Raw genomic sequence first — 23964 nt, forward strand, 5'->3', positions numbered from 1 at the left:
CACGAGATCACAACAGGCATGTATCTCATACCAATTTTTATTATTATAAATACTATATTGGAACAGAGAGGATGGTGCTGCACATCTGCTTCCTTCTGCTGCTATTTGGCATCTTCTTTCTTGGCTCCTGCTTCTATTTTCAGGGGTTCTGGAGCTGGACGATAGGCAGGAAATGCCTCCCACGGGCTATTCAGATCGAACTTGCGAAATTCCTGAGCTAGCTCCACAGGCTCTGCCACCACCCGTTTGACTTCATCATCATACCTCACCTGGAACAGCGCAAAGGACACAGGCCAGTCACTTGCACCCTGCTCCTGCTGTGCTCAGTGAGCCAGTAATGACCCAGACCACCCTCTGTGCAGACAACTTCATGGGAAAACCACAGGCCCATAGGCCTCTGCCACAGCTTCAGTCTCATTACTTAACAAGAGCTCTCTAGATGCTACTGAGATCTCTGGAGTGTCCAAGAAAACCCTCCTCTTTGCTTTGCTGCCACGCCCCTCAGGTGTCATGACTAAGCACCCAGAATTAGGAGCACCCACCCTAACAGTCCATGTGAAATTCTGTGCAATAGCACGCTTAATATGTCATTTGACAAAGGAATTTTTCCTGAGACAATTAAATAAGATGGCACATCCTGGGCCTGCATGACTGAGGATTACACTCATGAATCTTTATAATATGGCATTCGTGCAGTTTTAGTTGTTCTAATTTTTTGCATAACACTCAGAACAAGGGGAGAAGAAGAAGACAACCAGGATGGAATGCAGGTGAGTACCTGACACTTTTTAATGACTTGCTTTATCCTCACTGTGCCAGTCCAGATCTCTGAACCCCAGCTGAGGAAATGCTACCTTATCCTTGCTTGCAGAATTTTGTTATTTCTACATTTCTTAAAACAGCCTCTTTTTTGCAGAACTTTGCTGTTTCCTTCTGAGACTGATCTCAGTCTTAACACTGCACCAAATACACCTGCTTTTACAGGGCAGTCATTTGAAACTAGAGAGATACCAAACACTATCATTTCATCTGTGGTTGGCATACAGAGGTAAATGGTAAACAGCAAGAGTCAGTTTTATCAGTTTTATAATCTGGGCCTACAAAAATTCAACAAAGTGAAGTTCCAACTGAATCAAGAACAGTTTGGTCCTTTATCCTTCTAGACATCTCAGTTTTGCAGCGGAAACTTTACTCTTCCAGGAACTGTGCTGAAAGCAGAAGCACTTCCTCTGCCTGGCAAGTATCTCTGGTATACAGCACATAACATTTGCTCCATTTCTCCAGCCTTAGGCTGCCTTTATTATGGATGATATTTTGTGTGATAATTCAAATTTCTACACAGATCTATACAACTCCTCTGGAATACAGACAAGTGATTGTAAAGCAGCCCCATCTTTGTACTGGAACTCAGAAAAGAGCATTGGAGAGACCTGGTAACTTTAGACATGACTTTATCTCCTACCTCCACATAACCAGAGAGTGGGAAGTCCTTCCGGAATGGATGGCCCTCAAACCCGTAATCTGTGAGGATTCGCCTTAGATCAGGGTGGTTGGCAAAGAAAACACCATACATGTCCCAAACCTAAATGAAAGGGAGCCAAGTTAGTTGAATTGTATTTGAAAAAAACCCCAAAACCTGCATGTGTTGTCTATAAAATTTCAGTTATGCCTGGCTTTGTACAGTGCCAGCAAAACTGATACAGGAATTCATTCAAAAGCCAATCAACCATTTTATCTCCTACTCTGAAAAGGCGGCCAGGGAAACACTTCTCTTTCTTCCTGAGGGTGTTGGGGAATCACTTAAATTGGGAAAATACAGCCTCTCTCCACAAAGACTGTTCCCAAGCACACCAGCACTCACCTCTCTTTCGTACCAGTTTGCTGCCTTGTGCACAGGCACTGCTGAGTCGACAGGTGTCAGCTCATCAGTGTATGTCTTCACACGGATCCGGCTGTTGAACCGCAGCGACAAGAGGTTGTACACAATCTGAAGCAGAGAACAGGCAGCATTTATGGATCTCCTTGCAGTACACCACTGCCTAAGCAAAGCCACACAAGGGCTATTTCAAATATTCTTTATGAGCTGGATCGCATTCAGCACTTCAGAGCTGGCCACTAGAAGACACTCCTACAACTGAGGTTCCAACAGGTTGTCACTTTGGTCCTTAGAAGTGCAACAAAAGTTATGAGAGACTTAGACATCATGACTGATGACAAAGAAGTAAAGATAAATACTAAATCTTAAAGAGAGAGACTACTGGAGGGATGGAAACACTTGACAATTAATGGTCTGTCTCAAAGAAAATGGCCATCAATCACTCTTGCAATTACTATCAGTGGGAGAAAGCTAAGAAAAATACACTTAATTTTCGGCAAGTGGGTTGGATACCAGGGAACATTTCCAACGTCTATGGTGATAAAGTCTAGTAGAGTCTAAAGCTGTTTATGACATACTACAAGCAGACTGAAAAGAAGATCCCAAAAATTTATAAGGAATTTTAAAGCCTTGTTTGATACTGCCTTGGTGACTGGAAAAGATGAATAAATTAGGGTCTATATTTCTATTACTTCTATGAATCTACTACCTTGATTTTTGAAAGAAAAATATTGAATTAAAAAAATATTCCACTTCTTCAGCAACTGCAGGCCTTTGACTTAAAGAATCCTTTCTACAACACTTGAAACTTTTTTCTCACTGCCAGAAACCAAAGAAAGTGGTCAGAGCTGCAACAGCACCCACAGCCATCAGCACTTGTGAAGCCCTCCAAATACAGCACCTGTGAGCAGCTCCTACCTCAAAGCGGAACTGCCGAGACGGGACATCAACAGCAGTCAGGTCTGCCAAGGATTTGAACTGGGCATTGGTGTGATCACGAAGGAAGGTCAGGACGGGAATGATCCCATCTGGGTGGATCAGAAGTTCCAGCTCATTGAAACAGGTCACCTGATGAAAACAGAACAATGCAGGAGTACCAACACCAACAGGACCGAACATGATGCTGGTTTCAGCAGAACACTCAAACTAAGAGACACGGCAGACACAAAAAGGCATCAGATCAAGGGGCTTAAAAATAGCAGTACTTTTCATGGAATTCTGACCATTTTTCTTCCCCAAAACAACTTCTCTGAACAGGAATCAAAAAAGTGGTGTGTTCACTGGATCGTGTCCCACACAAGAACAATTTCTTGAAAAGCACCTACCTGTACTTGCTGGATATACTTGGGCAGAATCTCAGCCACATACTCCCCAAAAGCACATAGCTGCTTCTGCTCTACTTCATTTTTTGGTCTGACAGTAGCTAAGGAGAAAAAGAAAGTTTCCAAGATTATGACAGGGAATACAAAAAGCTAGAGAAAAAGTAGTAACTCCCTTTAACCAGTCTAGCTGTTTGTCAGAAACTACACCTATAGCAACATACTTGTGTTACACAGAAGGTAGAACTAGACACTTTGATAAAATGAAGGAAATTTGTGTCAGTGCTAAAATTTTGTCAACTCTAAAGAGCAGCATGAACTGTTCAACAAGATGATGGAGAAGTAAATAGCCAGATGAAAAAGAAGGCAGCAGGGATGACAGGACAATCTGAACTTAAGAACTGCTCATGTCATCCAACCTGGGTCTAGGAAGGGCCTTGTTTTCCGGGTTTGCTGGATGTGTCAACATCTAAGCAAGCCCCTTGTAATCAAAACACTCTTGGAACTCACGTTCTTGGGGTGGGTTTTTTCACTGTTACGATGAAAGCCCTTGAGGGTCAGGGAGATGAGGGGCTATGAAGCTGTTGCCCAGGAACAGCTTTACACAGAAAAACAGGCTTGGCCCCGCATCTGAGAGAGGATGCAGACAGGAACCCAAAGCAAGCAGGAGAACCCTCAGCAAGCACGGTTATCAACGCAGCCGCTTTTCTGCGCAATTGGGGTTTTCGGGTGACCGGACCAACCCTTTCCCGACAGGCGGACTGAAGCGGTTCCGCTGCCCAGGAACGTCCGTGGGCCGGTTCGGTGCGCTTCCGCCGGCCGGCAGCAGCACAACCGCACGCCTCGGGCCCCCTCCGCCCCGCGCCCCCAAACCGGCCCCGCACTTACGGCGAGTATCAGCGGCGGAGCTCCCAGCCAGCCGGGCCCGTGCCGCCGCCGGTGCCGCGCCAGCTGCGGAGAGAAACGGACACGTCTCATCGACCACCGCCAACCGCCCGGCCCGGCCCGCGCCCCTGGTACAGCCCCGGCACAGCCCCGGCACAGCCCCGGCACAGCGCCCGAGCCTCACCTCGCACCGCGGCCCGTGCCAGGCCCCGCGCCGCCGCCGCCCACATCCCGCCGGGACACGGACGGGCAAGGGCACGGGGCGGAAGCGGAAAGCGCCACCACCGCCGCGCTTCCCCCGGGGGCGGAAGCGCGCGAAGAGCTTCCCGGGGACGGCTCCGGGTCGGTGGGCGGAATCGGCGACTGCCCGGCGGCGCCTGGCGCAGGGTGAGGGCCGGGAGCAGCCGCTGGGGCAGCCCGGGGCGGCGGCATGAAGGGAGGCGCCGCAGGTGGGTGCCGCGCGGCGCGGCCGGGGGAGCGGCGCGGCCGCCGGCCCGGGGACGGAGCAGCGAGAGCCGGGAGGTGCGGGCGCGGAGGGCGGCGGACCCCGGCAGCTGCCGGCCTGAGCCAGCGCTAAGCCTTGCACAGCATCATCGCGGCCCTGGTGGGAGTCTGCGTTTCTCCGAGGGTCAGCCTCCCTTCCTGCCTTCTCCCCGCCCCGGACCGCGGGGTCGCTGTCAGTTGTGCTTAGGGGTTCCCCGATCCCGGGCGTCGCCGTCGCATCCGCCACTCTGTCAAGAGCGAGGAAAGAAGGAAGCTGGAGCACAGGTCCTATGAGAAGCGGCGGAGTGAGCTGTGTTAGTTTAGCCTGGGGAAAAGGAGGCTCAAAGATGACCTTATCACCCTCTCCAACTGCCTGAAAGAAGGGTGTAGCCAGCTGGAGGTTGGCCTCTTCTCCCAGGCAACCAGCGAGCGACAGGGCGAGAGAACACAGGCTTAAGCTGCAACAGGCGAGGTTTAGGCTGAGCGTTAGGAAGAGTTTCTTCACAGGAAGATGATTAGAAACTGGAATGGACAGCCTAGGGAGGTGGTGGCGTTGCTGTCCCTGGAGGTGTTTCAGGTGTTTGGATGTGGCACTCAGTGCCATGGTCTAGGTGACGTGGTGGTGTTCGGCCAGAGGTTGGCATCAATGGTCTCAGAGGATTTTTCCAACTGAAGTGACTCTGTGATTCTGTGAAGAAGGTGTATTAGGTGTTGGTTAAACCACTGTCACTGATAGCTAGGCCTATGGAATGCATGGAGCAGACGATTTGGCTTTATGGGACAGTTAACTGTCCTGCATGCCTCTTTCTTTATAGCTGAGACACCATGAGTGCACAAAGGGGAGCTTTGTCTGGGTGTCTGCAAGGAATATGTGAGATTTGTGTAGTCTTTAGCTGCTTCTTGGCATTTCTTTCATGATTTGGCATCAGTCCTCTAGGGATTGTGCAGGGCAGTGTGGGCAGCTGGTTCTGCCCTGCCAAGGGGGCAGAGTAGTTCCATTTGTCCATGTCCTCGTGCTCTGTGTGGTCTCTTCTGCATTCTGGCCTGAAGTTCCTAAGCACCTTGACTGTATGGATAAAGAGTTTTAACCAAAGTGGAAGCCAATTTGCCAGATAGGCTCATATTTCATAAAGCTGGAAAAATAGTACTGATGTGTTCTCTGCTGACTGCAGTTCCTCTGTCTCTTACAAACTAATGTATATATGCTTTTCAGACAGACCAGGATGCTGTAAAATCAAGATGAGAGTATAATTAAGGCAGGCTATCACCAGAGATGAGATGGACTTGTCCAGCCAGTTAGGGATGTAGACACTACTTTCATGAACAGAATCTGAGCAAAGAACTTAGGAGCCCTCCTGATCAAGCAGAGTAATTGTAGAAAATGCATGTTTGACAAGATAAACCATGGAAGAGTAATGGAAGAGTAACTATGAATCTGCTGTAGAAAAAAAAATCATATCTTTGTGAAACATTGTTCTTGAAATAATGTTTATTATTAATTGAAGAAATTTCTGATATTAGACATCATGGCTGATAGTTCAGTTGTAAAAATAAGTCTAAAGTGAATGCAGGTAGGCAACTGCTCCTAATGCTGTCAAGGGTCATGGTAAAAAAGAGAGCTCCTTGCTGTAGTAGTCTTTCTGTGTTTCAGAAACTTTTCTGACCCACAAACTACCTGGAGCACTGAAAAAATCCATGGTACCTGCTAAGAGATGTTTTCTTTTAAATTTTGATCCCTTTTCCACGTGAGAAGCAGTCTCTAATAACATCTAAAATGTTGTTTTGCATGCTGAAGTTGACTGGCACATTAACGAACAGTATAATCATCAGTTATCTCATTTGGATAGTTTGAAGGACTGGTGGTTATGTCAGGCCAACATCTTTGTGCATCTTTTTGGTAAAAACCAGTTCATCTTGATACAGAGTCATCATTGGGTTTTGACAGTAATTAACACCTCCTGATGATATGAACTGCTGCCTGTGCTCTTTTTTAGTATGATGCTGTAATCCTTTTCACATCTAGTCCAGCTATGCTGCTGCTGCTTTTTTTGGCTTTGTAAGTTTCCTAGGGCAGTTGCTGGACTTTCCACTTGAATAACTTGCTGCATTTCTTTGTGTCAGTGAAATGAGTGGTGAAAAGATATGCACGTCTCCCAGCCCTGCTGGGATGTGATGTTCACTGTACTGGAAGTTTGGTATATATTATAATTTTAATTATGCCAGCTTCTCATTTGCTGTTTGAGATTCTGAAGCTCATGCACAAGTTTCTGGCTGTGCTATTTATGTTAAGTCTAAAATATGCTGGACTCTTACCAATATGTTTGATTTTTCCCTGTACCCTGAAGTACTGCATAATCTTGTTAGTGGTGAGAGAAAGCCGTATAATTATTGTGATTTTACAGATTGCTGGAGGTCTGATTTGTGCAGCACCATGGACTCGTCAGAAGAGACTGGAGGCTCCTCTGCAGAAGAAAACTACTTTGTGAACTACACCTTCACTGATCGCTCCCACTCGGGCCGCGTGGCCCAGGGTATTATGAAATTATGCTTGGAGGATGAGCTCTTTGCTGATGTTACAATATCAGTGGAAGGCAAAGAATTCCAGCTGCACCGTTTGGTCCTCTCAGCTCAGAGCTGCTTTTTTCGTTCCATGTTCACTTCCAACCTAAAGGAGGCCCACAACCGGGTGATTGAGCTGCAGGATGTTAGTGAGAGTGTCTTTCAGCTCCTTGTGGACTATATTTACCATGGAACTGTAAAGCTGAGGGCAGAGGAGTTGCAGGAAACCTATGAAGTGGCAGACATGTACCAGCTGACTGCCCTTTTTGAAGAGTGCTCCCGTTTTCTGGCCCGTACGGTGCAGGTTAGAAACTGTCTGCAGGTCATGTGGTTGGCAGATCAGCATAGTGACATGGAGCTCTACACAGCTGCCAAACACTGTGCAAAGTCACATTTGTCTCAGCTGCAGGAGACAGAGGAGTTCCTACACCTGCCTCTCCGCCTGCTGACAGACATCCTTACAGGTAAGGATTCTTGAAACTACCTACGATGTGGATGTAGAAAGAGACTTTCAGAGTTTGGTCAGGTAGTGAATGAAATAGATGGAAAGATACAAACTTTCATAATCACTGTCTATTCAGAGACTTAGCTAAGCAAGGCAGAGCAAAACATTCTGGATGCCTTTATCAGAAAAAGCCCCAAACTATTAATTGTTACAGGACATGAAACATCTAAGCTATAGAAAAGGGACATACAGGATGCCGGAAATTCACAGCAGTTCCTTAGTCAACAGGTTAGAAGTGTTACACGTTTTTTAAACACAACTTCCAACAATTTGTTGTAATTTTGTTTGCATTAGAAGTAAAACAAAGAAGCCTTACCAGAAATACACATCTGATGAAAGTATTTTTTATCCCTTTAGCTCATAACCATTTAACATAGCAATGCAGCAACTCAACATCTGTAAGAATGAGCACATATTTTAGACTATTTTAGTGTTATTTACAATTGTATATAATTGTTAGGATTACTTAGGCACTCAAGTGACTGAAATAGAGGCATTGTAACATCTTGAGTAGTGCAATAATTGCCCTTCTTGTAAAGGTAATAGCCTTCCCCAGTAATGGATGCCATGACTCAGAGCTGTGAAGGACATGTCAACACATAAACAACTTAGTCCAGTTTCTACCAATCCTGAAAGATCTGCTGCCCTAGTAAGTACAGTCAGTACTTGTTACCTCTCCAGGAAGCTGCAGTCACAAGTTGTCGTGGTTTGAAAGGAAATGAAGTTTTTTGTGATGGTGTGGGCAATCCAATCAGTGTTCAGATTTAATATTGGCACCTGGTTTGTCCACTGAGGGCAGGATACGCCTCTGAGAACACAGGGGTTAAAAGCTGTGATCTCCCAGGGGAACTTCCTCTTGGAGTCCCGCTGGAGAGTGAGTAGACCCCCCTGCCCAGCTCCTTTGGCTGGGCAGGGGGGGGAGGGGAGCCATGTGGCCAGAGAGAGGTAGGCCAGGCCTGGGCCCAAGGGTGGAGGAGAACATTGCAAGGGCTTCGGGCAGCCATCCTCCATTCTCCCCCCCCCCCCCCCCCCCCCCCCCGGAGAGGGAGAGAGAGAGACAGAGCCGGTGCCTGTGGTGCCTGTGATAATGGCCCGGCGTGAAGGAGAAGGGGGGGGTGCCCAGCAGGGCAGACAGGCGTGGGAGTTGACGAAGTAAACCGGCAGAGAGAGAGAGCTCGGGACTTTTAACCCCTTTGAGGAAGATGAGAACCTTGCAAAAGCTGAGTCCTCCTGAAGTTGATGAGATTTAGAAGATGTTGAGATTGAGAAGATGTTGAGGAAAATTCTAGGTGGGAGGAGATGATGAAGTGGCTTTGGGCTGGACTTTTCTTGTGTAGCCACAGCAGAACCACGGGTGTTTCTGTGCCACAGAGACTGCGTTCTAGGGGGAGGCGATGGCTCAGAGCCAAGAGAGTGCAGTGATGTGGAGGAGTGAACAGAGACGACGGGTGAGGAGGGTGTGGTGGTGCCCTCCGTCTCGAAGAAGAGAAGAAGACGATCTCTGTTCAAGAGACCCCTCGGCCCCAGGGGGTGAAATTTGGGGGGGACAGGTGTCCCAAAAAGAGAAGGACTGTGCTCCCTTTGGAACTGGTCAAAGTATCCTTAAAATGAAAAACCCCAGAAGCAGCTCTGATCCATGTGCAGTGGTGAGAGCACTGGACATGGAAGGCGTGTGGCGCAAGAGGGACTTCTCTCTCCTCAAGAGACTGAGAATCGATTGTCTGAAGGGTGGCAATGAAATTGGAAATTTGGTGGGGGGAGGAGGAAGAATTTTGGAAGGTTTTCATCTTATGTTCTATTGTGTTTTGTGTGTCTTCCTTTGTAGTTGTAGGTTAATAAATGCTTTTTTTTTTTTTTCTTTTTAACCTTAAGTTGGAGCCTGCTTTGCTCTGTCTCTGATCATATCTCACAATAGGTGCCAGGGAAGTAGGTGTTCTCATGGGGGCACTGGTATTGTGCCAGGCTTAAACCATGACACAAGTCCATTCTTCTGCAGTTATGTATCATTGTTAGAGGAAGCAAGAAGGTAGAAGCAGCTCATACATCTAAATGTGTCTCTTTCTTGCTTTTAATTACTCTTTGTAACTGAGTAACTAACCAGACTTTGTGTGTCATGTGTTTTATATGCAGTTGCAAAAATAAACCTATCATGACTGGCTTCCTTGGAGCACTGGCAAATCTATCATAAGACTTAAATTAGCCTTTACACATTGATGCTGTCCATATGAGAGTCTCTACAGATACTGCATTAAATTATCTCTATTGCATCTAAAGAAATTTAGATTAGTCAAGAACCTATTGAGTAAATGTACTGATAGCTCAAAAACCGTAATAAACTTAGAGTAATTTTGATAACTACCTAGCTAAAGTTTTTAAAGTAAGTTGCAAGATCATTTGAAAAAAACCTCTAAAATCATGAAATAAAACTGTAGAGGTCAATCACATTTCCTAGAGATTCCACATAAAAACAGTTTTAGGACTTGTGGTCCTAAATTAAAACAATTGCTCAGTATAACTTTTTTCCATGCATTATCTATTTTCATATGTAGAATCACATTACGCAGTATTTTTGCCACAACTTAGCTCATGAAATGGATTAAAATCTGAAATACTATCCCTACCGCTGGGAGGAAAAGTCCTTTTATTTTGCCTTTCCTGCATCTTCATTTAGTTAATGGGGAATTAAATAGAGGAAACTTCTAGTGGCAAGGATTAAGATTAATTTAATGAAATAGTAATTTATTAAGTTTACCTTCTGTTGCACTCTAGGACCAATTTCAAAATTTTTTTTCTATTTAGTCACTATGTGTGATGGTTAGCTTATGCAAATCCTTTTAAACAAAGTTGAAATACCTGCTTTTGTGCCACACTTTTTCTGCTCCCTTCCACTATAGAGAAAAGAATTGGAATTTGTCTGGTGCCTTCAGCATCATTGAATTCAGAGTTTGTCATGAGAACAGACTACAAAATCAGAGTCTTCATAGGGAAGCTTCTCAATGAACACAGGCATAATTGCTGGCTTTCAAACTGGAAGGAAATACCTAAAATCTTTTAGGTAATGTACTGACGATGATGATGCAAGACTTTGTGGTTTAACCAAAACTTCCAGTTATGTCTTGAAAGAGATTTAAATCTGATGCACTCTCTGGAGTGTTTCCTACTGCCACACAGCTAAGAAAAGCTCTAGTAGCTCATTGGGGATTTCCAAATGTTAAGAGGATAGCAGCAACACCAGATGTTCAGTCATGAGGGTCAGCTGCCTGACAGTGCTCAGACGTATTTTGTAGATGACTTTTGCTAGACAGGTTTCTAGGACCAGCCAGAAAGAAAGGCAGGTGCTGAGATTCTCAGTAACAGAATCTTTTTGCCTAAATGATTAAATAAGAAAGTATTTGTCGTCATCACACAGCGTGTAAGTTCTCTTTCCTGTCCTATTTCTCTTGGACATAGATTCCTGAATAGATTGCTGAAACTTCATCCAAAGTGCTTAAGATCTGCAGCTGTCTTCTTACAGTTACCCAAATTAATTTAATGTATTTGGCTGGCTGGCAGTGCTGATCATGCCTGACAAAATCTATAAACACCTCTGTCTATTTTTTGTCTCTAGAAATAGGTTTTGTGGTGGGAGTGGGGGGAGGCAGCCGCAGGAAAGGGGCTGAGTATAAACACCTTTGTCTAGATATCATAAATGCCTTTCTGTCCCCGAACTGCAGATGGCGTTCCGTGTTCTCAGAATCCAACAGTTGCCATAGAAACCTGGATAAACTTCAACAAGGAGGAGCGAGCAGGCTTTTCGGAGACTCTGCGATCCAGTCTGAAGGTATAAAAAGACCTTATGTTCTGGGGCTGATGTGGCACTTGCTGGTTTCACACTTCTCAGGGCAGGGTATTCTGCTCACAGGTCTAATACAAATAACTTCTTTCACCTCATTTACCAAATAAACTGTTCAGAAATCCATATTTGGCATTCCCCTGGTAACAACTGTATTCCATCAGTGATGTAATTGGCCCTTATCTAAACTTGTGTTCCAGTGACATCTGTGTCTATTTCACTGCATCAGTTATGAATGGTATCTTGAAAAGGCTTTGAGGCTCTGAATCCTGGATGTTCTAGGGTGGCAGGCCCACAGGAGGGTCCTAAACTGAAAAATTCAGTCTTGAGCAGCACTGATGTTTGTGTAAACAGATCTAATTTTGCTGACACACTTCTACTTTCGCTCAGGTGATTGGAGAAAATGTTCACATCTACCTGATTGGAAAGGAGTCATCACGTACACATTCCCTCGCTGTCTCTCTGCACTGTGCTGACGATGACTCCATCAGTGTGAGTGGCCAGAACAGCCTGTGTCACCAGATCACCGCAGCCTGCAAGCACGGCAGTGACCTGTACGTCGTTGGTGGCTCCATTCCACGGCGCATGTGGAAGTGCAACAATGCGACTATAGATTGGGAATGGTGTGCTCCTCTGCCCCGTGACCGGCTCCAGCACACCCTGGTCTCTGTGCCGAGCAAGGATGCAATATATTCACTGGGGGGGAAAACGCTACAGGACACTCTCTCTAATGCTGTCATATATTACAGAGTACGAGACAACGTCTGGACAGAGACCAGCCAGTTGGAAGTGGCAGTCTCTGGAGCTGCAGGGGTGAACCTTAATGGTGTCATTTACCTGCTGGGTGGGGAGGAAAATGACTTAGACTTCTTCACCAAGCCCTCTCGGCTCATTCAGTGCTATGATACCAACACAGAGAAATGCCACGTGAAGCCATATGTACTGCCTTTTGCTGGGTGCATGCACGCTGCTGTGCACAAGGATGTGGTGTTCATTGTGGCCGAGGGCGATTCACTGCTCTGCTACAATCCCCTGTTGGATAGCTTCACCCGGCTGTGCCTCCCAGATGCCTGGAGCTCAGTACCATCCCTCTGGAAAATTGCCAGCTGCAATGGCAGCATCTATGTCTTTCGCGACCGCTATAAAAAGGGCGATGCAAATACTTTTAAACTTAACCCAGCCACCTCTGTTGTAACAGTCACAAGTGGCATCAAAGTGCTGCTCACTAACCTGCAGTTTGTCCTGGCCTAAACAGGCCCAGTGATAGAAAGACAGCAACATTGTCTTGCTGTGCTACACCCACGACCCTCAGCACCAGTCCCAATTACTACAAGCTCACAACATCCAGTAAAGACCCCATCCTCTGTACCTGTGCAGAGGAAGTACAGGCTTTCTGACTGTGGGCCTATTCTTTTACATAGCACTATCGAAACCGTATGGAACTGCCGTATCTTAGATTTCAGATGGACTAAATATTATTTACTTTGATTCCTTGATGATAAGCTGCTTGCATTTGAGGCCCAAACAGCAGCAAATGGCTATTTTAGCCTGGAACCAATCCACCACTAAAAAATCCTGTGGCATATGGAGAACATTCTTCTTGGCCCAGACTGCTAGTTTTAACTGCCTAGGAGACTGCGTGTTGCTGCTGTGTCAGTCACAGAGTTAGACGTGCACTGTGTCCCCCAGGGATGCCCCTATTTTAACATTCCTGTGTCCTATTGCAGAAGGAGGGCCTGGCAGACAGATTCCAGAACTGACCCCAGGACCCTTAGGTTACATTCAGCACTTCTCCTCGAGGAGTGGTAACCAACTGAGTACTTGCTTACTGCTCTGTCATCACCTAGTGTAAAGAGAAGAGGGAGATTGTTTTTAGAGCATTGGCTTTACTGTACAGGAAATCTCCACATGTAATTATAACATAGTGTTGGTGAAAAGACAGAAATAAGACCACTTCCTCCTACCCCTCTCTGTTGGCACTGTAACCCTTTGGGTGAGAATCTGAATAAAGTCTCTACTGAGACAAAGTATTTTGGTTTTTTCTCTTTGCTTCAAATACAAATATTTTTGAACTTCCTGTGGATTGCAGTTCTGCTCAGCACTGATGTGTGGAAAAGAACTATGGAACTCCAAGAGATCTAGGATATTAGCCATAAGGAAAGAAATCTTTAATGAAACAGCCCTATTTCCCCTTTACTATAAAATGTTCTTTATTGACTGTCAAGAACGAAAACCCTTAAGCTTTTGTTAGATCATAAAACCTTTTTTTTATAGCAGCTGAAATGAGGATTTTGCTTCTGATTTTGATTCGTTTTTACTAAGTTATGCAGTTGTCCCAGTGATCATGTTCCTGTGAAATTTCTCCAGGACCTGGACTTGCTTGTGTCGAATGAGGATGTGGGGACGAATCTTGGCAATGGCCTCTATTGCTTCCTGAGGGCTCCAGTGATGCAGCTGAAAAGGCAGAAACCCAGCAAATGAAAATCCATTCCATCTTTGCACCAGTTAACAGAACCCTCCTGGAGGCTACAGGCAATATTAGAGGTATTAGAAAGCTTGCTGCTGCTTTGCCCCTTAGGTTTACTTGATGTTCTTCTCAGAGAGGCCTGCAAGTCACGCATTCATGAAATGTGTCCCTCACTTATAGAAGAATGGTTGCTGCCTGGGCCCTCCATTTTCCATCTTGCTCACTCTTTCTTCATGTTGTGAACAGTCTCCTGACCTAGCCCCACTAGGCCAGAGCAAAAATGCAACTTGCTTTTTAAATTTTTTTTTCTAAATTCTACTGCTACTGCCATTGCATTTCAGCATTTAGTGAGAAAGTTTTCTTTTCAACAGTAATGGAAAATTATCCAGGGAGCACTTAGTAACAGCAAGGGAAAAATCCACAGGTGGGATTTTGTTCTTAGTGCTGGCTTCCCCAGTTGCATTCGTAGAGGAACTCAGAAAACAAGTTAATTCTCCTGATCCTGATTTGTATTTATGGAAAAGCGTAGGAAGGCTCACCACTACTCCAGTGAACTAAGGAGAAAATACAAACAACAAAACGTATGTTTATCTGCTAAGTGAACCTGTGCCCATGAGTGACTTATTCCCACCTCAATCTGTTCCCCCACAGAAAGAATTAATAAAAGAAAAATAATTCATAATTTGCATTCAAAACAAGGTAAGTTTGAGGCCTCTCTTAAAATGGGTGTCCCAGCTCTGTAAAATCATGGAATATTAACCTGTACATGCTCAGGTGTCCTGAGCAAGAGTAAACTGTTAAGGTTGTCTGCATTTTATTTCCATTCTTTAATGAAAATTCACCCCACTTAGCAGACTCCTGACCTGAATTAAGTATGCTGCCACCATGGTGGCACTGCGGGAACGTCCTGCCTTGCAGTGCACATAGACACTGTTACCACTGGCCCTGTGTCTCAGGATGAACTCCACGCCCTTGTGCAGGTTTTCCAAGGTGGGGACTCCAGTTAGATCCACAGTGCTAAGACGCAGTTGCTCCACTCCCATTGCCTCCCATTCCTGTAACAGACCAGATTTGGTCAGTGAACTTTTGGGTGCGTTTTTTTACTGAAAGAAACTCAGAACTTGTTGAGAAAGTTGGGAAATTCAGAGAGGCTGTTAACAGACTTTGAACATCAATCCTTCAAATCAGATGTATGAAAACTTCAGTCCTGGTCATCAGAAGGTAGTAGTTAAAGGGGACTGAAAAAATGTGTTTCAGCTAAAGGAAAAGAGGGAGGCTGGGATCTCTTCCCAACCCAAAGGCATTCCTGTATAGTGATGTACGTGGGTTCCGTGCTCCCTGTATTTCCCTGTCACTGCAGCTGCAGTTCACTCGCATGCTCACGTTTTACTGGTTTGTCGCATCGTTTTTAAAGTCGGCTTAGGTACGAGCAGTCCCGGCTTTGCTGCCACAGGACTTGGCGGTGGCTGCCGGGATGACAGGAGGCGGCTAAAGCCTCCCCGGTGCCGGGACAGACAGCGACGAGAGAGCTGGGCGGGGGGATACGCCAGCAATCCCGGTGCTCACCTGGGGAGAAAAACAGAGGAACCGGGTCTCGTAGTCCTCGGTGAGGGTGACCACGCCGCGCACGTTCTCCTCCGCCACCAGCTGCGGGCACAGGCACCATAAGGGACCTCCGTTCTTCCGGGCCCGGCCCGCCCCGCTGCGCCCGCCTTACCCTGCTGATGCGCCCCCGCAGCGGCAGCGCCCCGAGCAGCACGACCTCGTCGATGCGGTGGAACCAGGGCCGGCGGGACCCGGGCAGCCGCGCCCGCGCCACCGTGTACAGCAGCGACGGGTAGAAGAGAAGCCGCGCCGCGCCGGCGCCCAGCGCCTCCACCACCCCCATGCGCGCTGGGACCGCGCCGCTCCGGGTCGGGCTGGGCCGACGGGCGGGGGAGCGCCGCGGACGCGCGTACTGAGCGTCACCAGAGGGGACACCCGCGGCGGGGTCGGGTCGCGGGCGGGAGGCGCTCGGCGGGGCCGGAGCGGGGCGGGGCCGGGCGGGGCGCGGCGGGGCCGGCGGCGCGGGGAGGGCGGGCGCACCGCCCCGGCCCCCCCACGCCGCGCCCGCCGTGGTCTCTCCCGGAAGCGCCGCCATCTTGCAGAGCCGGCCCGAGGCGGCGCAGGGAGCGGAGCGGGGCGCGGGCGGATCCCGGGGCAGGTGAGGGCGGTGCCGCCGGGAGGAGCTCGGGCCGCGCACGGCACGGCAGGGACGGCACGGCAGGAACGGCGCGGCGCGGGGCCGAGCCGGGCCGAGCCGGCGGGAAGCGCGGTCTGCCTCGCGCAGGTAACGGCTCCTTGCCCCTTCTCCCCCGTTCCCTGGCGCTCCCGCCGCGAGGCCGCTCCTGCCGGGCCGAGGCGGCCGCCCCGCTCCCGCCCGCTGGGGAGCCGCAGCCCCGTGCGCGCCATCCCGGGGCGGTGCCGCCCCGCCGGGAGCCCCTCCGGGGCCCGGAGCCGGAGGCTGCCGGGTGTCGTATCTGATCCGAGCGCTGACAGCGCCGCGGGCGGTGGCGGTGGCGCTGCGGGTGCGAGCTCGGCCCGCGGCGGCGGCGCCATTGGGGGCGGGGGGGCTGCGGCGAGGCCGGGCGGACCCCGGGGCGGGGGAGCGGCTGCCCCGGGCTCGGCCGCCGTCAGCCTGCCGGGCTGGGCGCCCCGGGCACTTGGAGGAACCCGGGGTGGGGTTGCTGTTGTCGTCGGTATGGTGCGGGTCTGTCCGCTGGAGCAGTGAAATGCGTGCTGGTGCACCAGGGGTGGAGGCGAGTCAGGCGTACGGGAAGCAAGATCAGGGGAACTGGAGTTCAGCACAGAGTGAGGATTTACAGTCCTCAAGTATGAGAAGGCGTGACGGACACTGCTGGAATGAAGCAGGAAGAAGAATATAAAAACCAGGAGAGACGGAGCGTAAAATGGGTGATAAATACGTGAAGAAGCAGTGAAGGTTGCTAATAGCATGCTTTTTTAATAGGACTGTTACGAGAAGGAAGTTGAGAGTCAACCTTAGAATACACTCCTTTAAATTCCTGAGGAATTGTGGCCCAGACATTTTCACCTTTAAGGCACAGGCATTCTCTTCTGCCAGAAGTTGTCGGGGAACATTTTTCAAGCATTGCAGCTTTCTTGTAGGTCCTGCTTGAATGTGGTCGTTGGGTGTGTTTCACCAGTTCGCTGGATTTAGAAAAGTATTTGGTGGGGATTTATATCATGAAGCACACTTGACTTCTGGCTTACAAGAGCTTGTGTTTTCTGACTGTCTTGAATTTGTGCTTTTTTTTGTGTGTGTATTTGTACCAGTGATCACAAAAAATGCTGAACTCTCTCCTAGCGTCTTTCGTGGTCTCCTCTATTGTTTTTCTCTAGGTTAGTTCATCAGATAGGTTTTACTGCACTGGCTTGGCATTGCACAGCCTTAATAAACCCATCACATTTTTATTCTTTTTTCCACTCCCCTTGGCTATGTTCTTGGGATCTCTGCATAATATGAGATACTGTATCTTCCTAGAATTGTGTCTGGGCCTAAGTCTTGAAGAAGCAGCATTGCTGGAAATACTGCTGCTGTGGTAGATGTTTAAAATTAATCTGTATGTCTTTAGATTGAGCCAGGAAGTATTAGGGTGGGTACAGCTTGTATCTATCAGCTTAATATGTTCTGTTCCATTCCTGCTGTTGAAGAGTCCCCAGGACAGCAGCACAAATCTTATACCTGCTCATAGACATGGGTGCAGATGTATATACTACTAAAATCCCTAAATAGGAATTTTTAAATAGGGTTTTCTGTGGAGTGCATTCACCATTTCTGAATGCTCATTCTTTCATGGCTGTCTTTATTCTGGTTTTCCTTTCCCTGTCTAAATTTCTAATGTTACATTGGGGAAAATCAATGCCCGATCCTAACTGCTCTGTTACATGTTTCCCCTTTTTTGTATTTTTTTTTTTTTAAATAGGTAGGAAAATAATTGATGCAAGCCTAGGACATTCTGTTTAAATGCAAAAGAGAGCAGGAACACAGCATCTGTAGAAAAGCAGACGATTGAAAAGTGACTGTTCTGAAGTCATGAACACTAAAACATGAAGATTTATGTGTTAGGTAGTTTTGTTTTGCAAGTGAATTGCCTACAAAGTGAGAAGAATGTACCCATCTTTCACTGTGAGAGACAGCGTAAAGAAATCCATGGTAGCACTGTTGTGTACTTCTTACTGTATCCATGTTTCTGCTAGGCCTCCAAAACTTGATGCACTTGTCTTTGCATGGCATGGGGAAGGTTCTTTGAGTTCTTCTGCTACAAGTAGGGGTTCTGAAAACATGGTCCCTGGCACCACTTCTCTAAAGGAGAAAACAAAAAATGTGGCAGGATCATCGACAAACAATAGTTGTCTATCTCATTAATAATAAATCCATGTCCTGCCAAGCAACCTGTACATCAGTTGAAGAATTATTGGTTAAAACAAAATATGATGCTTTGAAATAAGAGAAATATTTATCATGTTGTGTAAATTTTCTTCTAAAATCACTGACAGTATCATGTATTTGTTGAATTTCATAAAAGGTAGAAGCTTCTGTGATTCTTAAATATTTAGATTCACTTTGAGTTAAGTAAGATTCTACCTGAAATCCAGCATCTAATTGAACTTATTGGGAAACTTTGTTGTGAGCAGGTTGCTCCTTAACTATTTCTTGCATATTTTTCGGCATTGTGGCTATTGATTATCAGTTACTGAGTCATCAGCCACAAACATTTCAAGAGGAGATTTTCCTAATACCAACTGAACATCATCTTGTTTGCACCTGATGTGAGACTCAAGCAAGTAGAACTAATATACATGTTGGGTCAAAGCTGCAGTGCTGCTTAGACTACAAGTGCTTTGCTGTAGGGAGGAATAGCTCACGAGTCTGAACAGTGATGGACAGAGCAGGCTTATTTGTGTGACAGCAATAGAGTGCAGCACAGTCATCATCCCAAGGAAAGGAAGTCATCTTTGACATCTTGAGTAGCTTCAAACTCCCAGCTGTCTTAGCTCTGTGCTAAAGAAAATGCATCATTGACAGCTGAGTTCAGGACGAACAATGAGCAGCTAGATAGCTGAACAGAAGTCTTCAGTAGTTTCCAACTCTTAGTGAAGAATTTCAGTTTAGATGATGTGGTTTGTGTCACAGGTATATATAAGTGAAAGCCTTATGCCAGAAGAGGAATCCTTGTCCACAAGCTGTCTTGTCTGTCCCATGTATACATGTTACCTTTGTATCTTCAGTATACTTAGTATAGCATGGGCTGTCTTTTTGTTTTGTTTTTAGAAAAGGTGTGCTGGCTTTCTGGCTGCTCTGTTAGATGCAGAGTAATAGTGACAAACTGACAAACTGCAGGTTTTGATAATGAATCTTTGCCAATTTAGAGTAGATTTATAACTGATTTAATGGCTTGGCTTGTATAGGTAAAGTCCCAGGTAGATTAAAGTTTATGTAAACTGGGCTTAAAACCATATCATTCTGGAATTTTTACATTGGTTTGGCCGAATTGCTTGTAATATAGCATGGAATAACTAGCTTGAGTATTGCTGAAATCCGTGCAAATGAGCAGGCAGTTTGGGTGCTTTGTCCTTTTCAGCAGCACACCTCAAGGAGATCTTGAATGAGCACATGGATGAGAGGATGGGTGTTTGTTGAATATCTGGTGTCATGCTGGTGTGGTATCTGGCAGGCTTTCCTTTGCAGAGCATTTTTTTTAATGCTGACATGCTCTGTGTTCTCTCAGAACTGGATGCCCTCCCAGCTCATATAAGAGCTCAGGTGACTGTCTGAAATTGTTTTTACTTTAAAATAATTTGAGTTTTTCAGGACCGTGGCTTCTTTTTTTCACCACTATCAAAACTGTTCTTTTGGGTAGCTTTCACTTCTGTCTGCTGGCTGTTTTGTACTGCACCTTTCACAAAGATAATGTAGTTGTTATCCACTAGATTTCTGTATTTCACATGTCAAAGTAAAACTGTTTTCCTTCAAACATCACTTAAAATTCAGGCTTTCACTGAACCCATGCATATTCTCTGCTATTTTTGTCCCAAACTATGCAGTTCAAAAGATATTCCAATGCAGGCATGCAATCCACAAATTTTTTAGACTCTGTTGGAAAGGGAATATTCATGTCTGCTTTTTCCAAAGCAGAGGAGTTTGTAATTCAAATCAAGCACTTAGCAGACAATGTCCAAGTCTACATACAAAAAACGGTAGCCTCTTTCTTAGTATAGGTAGAGATTTGCAGGATGGACACCAGGCATCTTATTATCTCTGCAAAATCTTACAAGATAGAGTTTTGATAAATGTTTCTTCAGAAGGCAATGAAATATTGATCTTTCAGGAAGAGAGAATGTATTTTGAGCATCACATCTAGTTTTTGCATTTTGTGTAGGCACAACACAGTGTAACAGTAATTCTCTAATTTATAGTTTTGTATTCCAAAGCAGAGCACCTTCTGAAATATTTTTTGCCTACTTACCTGTATTTTCTAGTTACTGGTCTTCAAAAACTTTTTGTTCTCCATTTTAAATTCTGAACTAAAAAAATTCTTGGATGACAGGTCAACTTTGTGATGAGTTCTATTTCTTCTTGGGTTTTTGTTGGTTGTTTTTTCTTGCACGTGACTGTTTGATGACTACAATGTGGAGCACAAGTGAGGACAAGTTGAAACAGTAAAAATTGCTTGCACAGTCCTAAGTGACATTAGAAGTGACACCCTTGAAAATATCAAAATCTTTCTGGGGAAGGAAAAAGATTATATATTTCCTTCTCTAAAGCAGTTTTGACTGCTCAGAAATCCATGATTATATGCACTGGAGACTTAGGAAAAGTTAAGTTAGTATTTTCTGATACTTACGGGCTAAAATCACCCATGTTACACTCTGAATTGTGCATTCAGTGCCAGAATTTGATCACTATCAGAGACTGGCTGTAGGTGGTACTCTCTGTATTTCACAGTGTGGAAGCTGCTATGACACTATTTGTCTGATGCAGAATTTGCTTTGGATTTTCTTTAGGTTTAAAATTATTTTGTCATTTAATTCAAAACGAAGTTTAACAGGCATTTCTTGGGGAGCAAGACTAGGACACATAGTCTTGATCCTTATTTGTAAGGAAAATAATTTAGGCTGTGCTTAGGTGTAGACCTAATTCTGCATATGCTGTTATCTTCCTGAATTTGCAGGGAGCCTAAACAATTATCTCAGTAATGAGAAATTTGAAAAAATATTGGGACTGTTCATTTTAATGCCAGCACTTTTGTCTACTTGCACGTGACGTTAACAAAACTCCCTGACTAGTGTGCTTCTCTGAGTTCTGAATTCCTGCTGCATTCCTGATAGAGCTGGAAGTTGCAGCTTCCACTTACTTGTGGAAGAACTTACTTGTATGGAAGAACTTTTCTGATAGCTCCTGTAAGGTAGGTTGGTATCACCACATAAATGTGGGATACACCAAGGAGAAGCAATAGGCAGTAGCATGTGGTAATAAATCACTTATGAATAATGATGCTTTTTTATGTAAGTGAAGCTGCTTTTGAGTAAATGAAACTGTCTTACTTGTTTACTAAAAATAAAAATAGACTCTGCCCCTTCTATAGTTTTTGTAGGTTTTTTTTCTGTGAAGACCTATGGATTTGGGTCTTCAATTACACTTACTCGGTTCTTTCTGTGCCAGAATGTGAAAGGGGTGGGGTGGGTGGAGAGAGAAGAGGATGCTGCACAGAAGTGCATTTCCTCTGTTTTTAAGAAGAATGCATAGGAAAAGGTTTAGTTACGGTATAAACACTGGCAAAAAGGACCACAGGGATAGCAGACAAGATATGGCAGGTCACCATAGTAATTAGTATCAACCAATGAGAAAGGTCATGCTTCCTGGTTTAGGACAATACTTGAAAAGGGAGAAGGTTTAAAAAGATTTCTGTAATTCAATTTGAATTCAATTTGGGCTGGAGATGGGAGAAGGTCAAACCAAGAACTTAATATGTGGTTGTGTGTGTCCAAAAGCAACAAGGAAGCTTCACTAGTTACTGAAATGCTGGTGGATGTGGGGATTCCCTGGGAGGAAGATTTTTGTCTTTTTTTCTGAGCTGCTGCCCAGATTTTGTTGGTTAATAGTGTTAGGAGTTTGTGCATTATTAAGGTGGGCGCAGGAAAAGTGGAGTTGGAACTCATTTCAAAACAGGAACTCTTTTAGGCTTGTATACTTTATTATTTTCTCTCCTTGCACTGTGTGAGAGTGAGTGAGGGTGTGTATGTGTAAAGGAACTTAGCAATGATCTCTTTCAGAGACCATGTATGGGTAAAGCAGTTCGGCTGGTTCAGCTCCTGCTCCTCCCTCTCAGGGAGCTGAGCAGAATCTCTTCTGCTGAAAGGGTTGTTCCACTTTCTGCTTTCTATATTTGTCCAGCAGAGCACACTGGCTCACCAGGCAGTGTGGCTGGCCTGGTGGGCATTTGCTGAGCAGAATTGAGAGCCAGGGCTTAGGGTCTCTTTTATGTCCATCTATCTGTCTGTCTCTGCGTCTCTGGGTATGACCGGTGTTCCAGGTGAAAGGTGATCTGTTTGTGGTCGTTGTCTTTTTTGTAAACTGCAGTTCATCCAAATTTGGGAGTCTAGGGACTGGAAATGGAGGAGTTGTCTTGCAGGGGCAATTTGTAGTGGGTGCCAGTGGCATCAGAAAGACCCAGACTTAACCTCCAAAAGGGCTGCTGTCTTCTGGGATGAGGATTTTAATCTCCCTTCCTGCTTTGGGGAGTAATTAGCCAAGGCCTGTGTCCTTCCATAAAAGGTCTGTTGCACTGTCTGCCTTGAAGATTAATGAAAGCTAGATCCTGTCCTGGAAGATCTGAGTGCTGTGATTGCTTGTTATGGGCAATGGGGATTAATGAGGAGCTAGACCCTGGCCTGCCTAGTTTGGAATCAGGAGTTGGTGTTCAGGGAGTGGGCTTGTAGGAAATACCTTGTTAGGAAGGGTTGGAAAAACTTGCAGCTAAGACTTCCCTCACTGCTTGCATAAACTTTGTATTAAGGCACTGCATGCATTGGGATTACTATTCACAACTGTTTTTTTAAATAGTAAATCAGGTGAACAAATATTGCCAATGTCTGTTAGCTGCTACACTGTAGTAAACTGTTGATACAATATTCGAGTAGCAGGAAGGTGCTCAAAATAGTGGAAGCAATTGAATGCACCATTAACTGTGGCAATAATTTTTTGAGAGGGAGAAAGAGGGCAATTGCTTATAGGGTACTTTTTCTAAATTTTAAGAAATACTGTCCCCTTAAAAATTCTGCTGTCTTTTGAATATCTTCGCAAATAGGCATCAGCCTTTTGTTTCTGGAATCTGAGAGAGGAAAACATTGTTTCAGTTGTGAAGTTGATTTAAGCTAGAGTCTGCCTGTTTTGTTGAGGATGATGTTCTATAAACTCAGTTTGAATTATTTTTCTTTCCTACCACTGCAGTGTCTTCAGTGTATTTGCTCCTGAGAGAGCTGTGTGTCTCTTGGATTTGGAAGAAGGACATTTTGGAGGCAAATTGGTGGATCTCAGCTACCTGGTAGTGTCAGGATTGTACTGATGTCTGCAGGCAGGAACCTGTCATTGATGTGTGACAGAGGGTCATCTTCTTGAACTGGTTGAACTCAAGCATCTTTGTTGTGTGGCTGTTTTCTGATCAGTCTTTGTTTATTGGGGGCACACTGCAGTAGTTTTTTCCCTCTTCATGTGGAAATCTTGCAGAATTTGTTGTAAATATGCAGCCTGTGGGATGTTAAGCTTGTTACTTGAAGTGTCTTGGTATTTTGCCTAATTCTGGCATCCTCTGCTAGAATTAGGTCTTCTGCCCACCTCTCTTCCCACTTTATCACTTGCTGACTCCCTAGCTGACAACCTTTCATTTATATGAGTTACCAGTTAAAATAAATTCTTGGTACTGTTGGAGGCCAGTGACTGGAGTTTTATGATTCCTCAGCTTTCAAATGTTTTCTTAT

At 45.6% G+C, this 23964-nt stretch overlaps 4 protein-coding genes across 22 annotated transcripts in view; 2 read left to right on the plus strand and 2 right to left on the minus strand.

The window, feature by feature from the left end:
* Positions 1-19: 19 nt before the first annotated feature.
* On the minus strand, positions 20-5209 carry NDUFS3 (NADH:ubiquinone oxidoreductase core subunit S3). Of its 2 annotated transcripts, XM_050975657.1 has the most exons (7): positions 4265-4404; positions 4084-4146; positions 3202-3299; positions 2795-2944; positions 1862-1987; positions 1463-1582; positions 20-269 (listed from the first exon to the last, which is right to left on the minus strand). In XM_050975657.1, exons 1-7 carry the CDS (start codon positions 4308-4310, stop codon positions 102-104), a joined length of 771 nt encoding a protein of 256 aa, XP_050831614.1. In that variant the 5' UTR covers positions 4311-4404; the 3' UTR covers positions 20-101. The 2 variants fall into 2 exon arrangements, 1 of the variants encoding a protein (XP_050831614.1); XR_007777791.1 differs by lacking the exons at positions 20-269; positions 1463-1582; positions 1862-1987 and having other exon boundaries at positions 2796-2944; positions 4265-5209.
* KBTBD4 (kelch repeat and BTB domain containing 4) lies at positions 276-13489 on the plus strand. 4 transcript variants are annotated; one of them, XM_050975644.1, is made up of 4 exons: positions 276-770; positions 6966-7586; positions 11341-11447; positions 11850-13489. In XM_050975644.1, exons 2-4 carry the CDS (start codon positions 6995-6997, stop codon positions 12708-12710), a joined length of 1560 nt encoding a protein of 519 aa, XP_050831601.1. In that variant the 5' UTR covers positions 276-770; positions 6966-6994; the 3' UTR covers positions 12711-13489. The 4 variants fall into 4 exon arrangements, with proteins under 4 accessions (XP_050831601.1, XP_018763318.1, XP_009100375.1 ...); XM_018907773.3 differs by lacking the exon at positions 276-770 and adding an exon at positions 4327-4467; XM_009102127.4 differs by lacking the exon at positions 276-770 and adding an exon at positions 4384-4529.
* A 114-nt stretch (positions 13490-13603) lies between these two features.
* Positions 13604-15948, minus strand: PTPMT1 (protein tyrosine phosphatase mitochondrial 1). Its single transcript, XM_018908025.3, has 4 exons — positions 15644-15948; positions 15493-15573; positions 14790-14981; positions 13604-13913 (listed from the first exon to the last, which is right to left on the minus strand). Exons 1-4 carry the CDS (start codon positions 15812-15814, stop codon positions 13782-13784), a joined length of 576 nt encoding a protein of 191 aa, XP_018763570.2. The 5' UTR covers positions 15815-15948; the 3' UTR covers positions 13604-13781.
* Positions 15949-16042: 94 nt separating this feature from the next.
* CELF1 (CUGBP Elav-like family member 1) overlaps positions 16043-23964 on the plus strand; it is a 57842-nt gene continuing 49920 nt past the window's right edge. For 6 of the 15 annotated variants that reach the window (XM_050975650.1, XM_050975651.1, XM_050975647.1 and 3 more), the window contains exon 1: positions 16043-16129. The gene's annotated coding sequence lies outside the window, so the exon portion shown is untranslated. Of the gene's footprint in view, positions 16256-23964 lie in introns of all 15 variants that reach the window. The other 9 variants (XM_030239856.2, XM_050975645.1, XM_050975646.1 and 6 more) reach the window with 5 other exon arrangements.

The sequence above is a fragment of the Serinus canaria genome, chromosome 5, assembly GCF_022539315.1.
Source record: "Serinus canaria isolate serCan28SL12 chromosome 5, serCan2020, whole genome shotgun sequence".
Classification (NCBI taxonomy): Eukaryota; Metazoa; Chordata; class Aves; order Passeriformes; family Fringillidae; genus Serinus; species Serinus canaria.

Excerpts from the sequence above, each read along its gene's own strand:
- PTPMT1 (XM_018908025.3), bottom strand. The coding sequence starts at position 15,814 with ATGGGGGTGGTGGAGGCGCTGGGCGCCGGCGCGGCGCGGCTTCTCTTC. Across the intron at positions 15,574-15,643 it reads TGCGGGGGCGCATCAGCAGG|CTGGTGGCGGAGGAGAACGT; the intron begins GTAAGGCGGGCG and ends CTGTGCCCGCAG. Across the intron at positions 14,982-15,492 it reads TCCTCTGTTTTTCTCCCCAG|GAATGGGAGGCAATGGGAGT; the intron begins GTGAGCACCGGG and ends GGTCTGTTACAG.
- KBTBD4 (XM_009102127.4), top strand. Across the intron at positions 7,587-11,340 it reads GCTGACAGACATCCTTACAG|ATGGCGTTCCGTGTTCTCAG; the intron begins GTAAGGATTCTT and ends CCCGAACTGCAG. Across the intron at positions 11,448-11,849 it reads CTCTGCGATCCAGTCTGAAG|GTGATTGGAGAAAATGTTCA; the intron begins GTATAAAAAGAC and ends ACTTTCGCTCAG.
- NDUFS3 (XM_050975657.1), bottom strand. The coding sequence starts at position 4,310 with ATGTGGGCGGCGGCGGCGCGGGGCCTGGCACGGGCCGCGGTGCGAG. Across the intron at positions 2,945-3,201 it reads AGTATATCCAGCAAGTACAG|GTGACCTGTTTCAATGAGCT; the intron begins GTAGGTGCTTTT and ends TGTTTTCATCAG. Across the intron at positions 270-1,462 it reads CACTCTCTGGTTATGTGGAG|GTGAGGTATGATGATGAAGT; the intron begins GTAGGAGATAAA and ends GCGCTGTTCCAG.